Here is a 3,647-nt window from a genome sequence, read left to right as displayed (position 1 = left end):
TGTATGTATGTATGTATGTATGAATGGGCTCAATGTTGTCATGCCTCTCAATACAAGTTTTTACATGGATTTGTTTACAAGAAGGAGTTGGTGGGGCAGATGTGTTGGTTGAGATTGGATGAGGGAGAGCTTTAGCGAGTGTGAATGAACATGTGCTGTATTGACTTTGTCTTCTGTTGTAAGGACCCCCTCAAAAATGAGATGCTTTATCTCAAGGGGTTATTTTCATAACAATAAATTTTAAATTTGACTTCAAGTCACAGCGGCGCGTACGGAGTACAAGACACGTTTATGTGTACTGCTGTGATTCACAGAGAACAACTCTGGCCTCCATATTTCATAGCAGCACAGCACATACACAAACACACAAACACACACACAAGCACACAGTCCCATAATCATTTTGGAAAGTTCAGGAAGTTACATTTAGTTGACATTTGAGTTTAATCCAGAGCTTTGGTTCCTTACAGGTACTGTCTGTCAAATTATTTTAAAGTAGTTTAAAGTTGGCTTATCAACAGACCCAGAGCTTCTTCTGCTAAGAAAGTAAGTTGTGTGCCAGCACTTTCTAAGCAAATGCTTTCCCAGCAGAAGAGGTACCTATATTTGAGGTCATATGTAAAAGGATAGAGACTTTTTCCCACAAGTTGGCAGAATGCAGGAGGTGAAGTCACTGCCAAATAACACATTATTTTATTGAGGGTTTAACAGGTTTAGGTCCATTCTTTTTACATAATCTGCTCAGCATTTGCTGGCAAGGCAAACTGCAGGAGTTCTTTTTTATAGAGGTTTTTGTAATGCAATTTTTGCATTTGGCATATACATACATTCGGATGCGTCTCTCTTTTTTTCTTACACATTCCACAATTATGCTAATGTTTGTTTCCAGGATTGTGTGTGAGATGGGTAAAGCAGAGAAGAGCCAGTATACTGGGAATGTGCAGGTCTGTGTCGGAGATGGAGAGTGCAGACCAGAATTCATGGCAAAGTCCTCCAAGTACTACTATTTTGTGGTGAGTCTACACTTTCAATATTTAATTATTTTATATTAACATGAACAAATTTACTTGAAAATTATGATTTTCAACGTAAAAGATAATCCATTTTGCATTATCATTGGATTTGCCTGTTTGTTATACGTACATAGTACACTAAAAGCTGAAGTCACCCATGCTGCCTATGTCACCCTCTGCATGTTAGCACCTCGCAGGTTGTTGATCTGTGTTCTCATATACTGTGGTAATACTGTACGTTCATGTTTTGCCTGTGATCCGGCAAGGGGGGGTTCTGACTGAGAGCCTATCTCTCAGTATTTTTCTCATTTGTGTATCAGCAACAAGACACAACTGGCCGTCAGTTACTAATAAGCACAGAATTAGAAAGAAACAATGATGGTTTTAAACACATTCTTCTGACACATAAAACACACTTATTACACACTTTCTGTGTTCTTTCTAAACCCACTCTGCACACAATTAATCAGCATCACTTAAATAAAATAAATACATTTGCAGTGTTGCCATTATGTATTTGTTTTATGGAGTTTATCATTTTTACAGCGGACCATTGGCGCAGGCCAAGGTTTATTTCTCAATGGGGTCCCTGTAAAGGATTATATGATGTTAGGCTAGAGATTATAAGAAGGCCAAATGAAATGGCTTACATTATGCACATCATTCAGTGGACTACATCAGTTGTTGCGGTGTCGAAGCTTTTCACCACAGTATAGTGTACGTAAGTGGGATTAGTGAGTGCAGGTATACATTAATACTCTGAGGCGTTTTTAGCTTCGAACACTCACTAGATTTTGATTGATTGATTTTGTATGATTTTTTAAGCTTTTATTGTTTTAAGTACTGTAATTTCACTGTTATGCATAGTTTATATTTCTATTTTAATTAACCTTGATTTCAGCCTCTGAATGACTTGTGACCTCACAACCTCTGTCCTTCTTTCAGATCCCAAGGATTATCAACCTCAAGCCCAGCCGGGGGCCAGTCTCTGGGGGAACCATTGTCAACATCACCGGGAGCCACCTTGATGCTGGGAGCAACGTGTCAATCATGTTTAAGGACCAGCCATGCACTTATCTGAGGTTAGTGAGGAGCAAGCTAAAGCTGATCCTGCCAATCACACTTAAACAGTCAATTAATAGCTCAGTCAAAGCCCATGTTAGTCAATCTGCTTGGAGCACACCCCTCTGACAGTTCTCATGTATGTTAGATCAATTTTCTCCACATAAACTGAGACTATAATTAAATGTCTGGGGAAAAAATGGTTGTGATCAAGGAATGGTGTATAGTTTTTTAATCATCATGCTTCCATCTATTATCTAGCGATGGTTGAATGGCATTTGAAATGGCATTTTCTTAAATTATTAGTACAAGACATAGTATTATTGTAATCCACCACTTAACACTGATCAATGCACAATTTCTTGTTCAGTCAATAAACTTTCTATCCATGTCCACTTAAGCAACCATTCAACCATCTTAAATATTAAATTGATATTGGTTTTTGAGTGATTTATTAGTCTGCACCAACAGTGATATATGTTGACTTATTGATGAAAAAATTAAGTCCATGTATGAGGAAGTTGCAGTCTTTTAAGGTGAATACGGATGTGGTGAGAGTGTGTGTGTGTGTAAATCCAGGATTGATAGTGTGAATAAGAGGGCTGTTAAAATGGTGGTAGAGTTAAATACAGTGTATTAGGTATATGACAATCGTCTGGTAAAAATGACACAGAAAAAAACAAGAGACCCAGGTCATCCAGGTTATGGAACGTATTGGTAGGCTAAGACCTCCTGTGACACAAACTAAGCGGCATGATCTCTCTTTTATACCTCAGACTATCAGACAGCACAACAAGCACTTTAAACATACATTTTTATAATTTCTGTACTGTATTTCTGTATTGTATATTGTATTTATTGTATTGTATTTATGCTCTATTTTTTATGGGAATTAAAGTGGGTATGAGCACTGTATTTTCCATTTTTATGGATGAAATAACCTTGACTTGACTTGACTAGAGAGATGACTCCTGAGTGTCTACACAATGTAAAATATTGTTGGATAAAAATGTATTGTTAGTCTCTAACTAATATAACCAGTGTTTCATCATCCTATCATTACTTTAGGAGGGGTGGTCAGTGGCTCACCTGCCGCACACATGCTTCCCTGCATGGCTATGGGAATGTGTCTGTGTCTGTGAGCATAGACAGGGCTCATCTGCAGAAAGACTTGCGGTTTGAGTATGTGGAAGATCCCACCATCACCAAGATAGAGCCTGAGTGGAGCATTTACAGGTATGTTACAAGGGCACATTTCAGTTTGTTAACTTATTTGACCAAAGCTTGCATGTTACTCACTGCTAATGGATATTGATGGGTGCTAGTAATCATGTAGATGTTTTAAATGTATGAACAGCAGCAAATGAGTAAATAGAAAATAGTAAAGTTTTGACCATCTACAAATGGATAATACAAAATCTACAACATCCTAATTTTGCACCAGCCGCCTGAGCTAATGTCTCAGCATCAATATCACTCCCAGTGAGTAATTGATATCACCATCTGTAAAAATAATCTGAGCTATCCCTTGAACCTTGTTGTCAATCTTCTCTCTCTCTCTCTCTCTCTCTC

At 37.9% G+C, this 3,647-nt stretch overlaps 1 protein-coding gene across 3 annotated transcripts in view; it reads left to right on the top strand.

The window, feature by feature from the left end:
- Positions 1 to 3,647, top strand: part of plxna4 (plexin A4) — a 250,952-nt gene that overhangs the window by 190,409 nt on the left and 56,896 nt on the right. For all 3 annotated transcript variants that reach the window (XM_032505050.1, XM_032505049.1, XM_032505051.1), the window contains exons 14-16: positions 890 to 1,013; positions 1,959 to 2,095; positions 3,144 to 3,311. In XM_032505050.1, coding sequence (XP_032360941.1) covers positions 890 to 1,013; positions 1,959 to 2,095; positions 3,144 to 3,311 — 429 coding nt within the window. The remainder of the gene's footprint in view (positions 1 to 889; positions 1,014 to 1,958; positions 2,096 to 3,143; positions 3,312 to 3,647) is intronic.

Source organism: Etheostoma spectabile, chromosome 23, assembly GCF_008692095.1.
Source record: "Etheostoma spectabile isolate EspeVRDwgs_2016 chromosome 23, UIUC_Espe_1.0, whole genome shotgun sequence".
NCBI classification, from domain to species: domain Eukaryota; kingdom Metazoa; phylum Chordata; class Actinopteri; order Perciformes; family Percidae; genus Etheostoma; species Etheostoma spectabile.
Note: the sequence above shows the minus strand (reverse complement) of the source record. Positions and strands in the feature narration are given on the sequence as shown.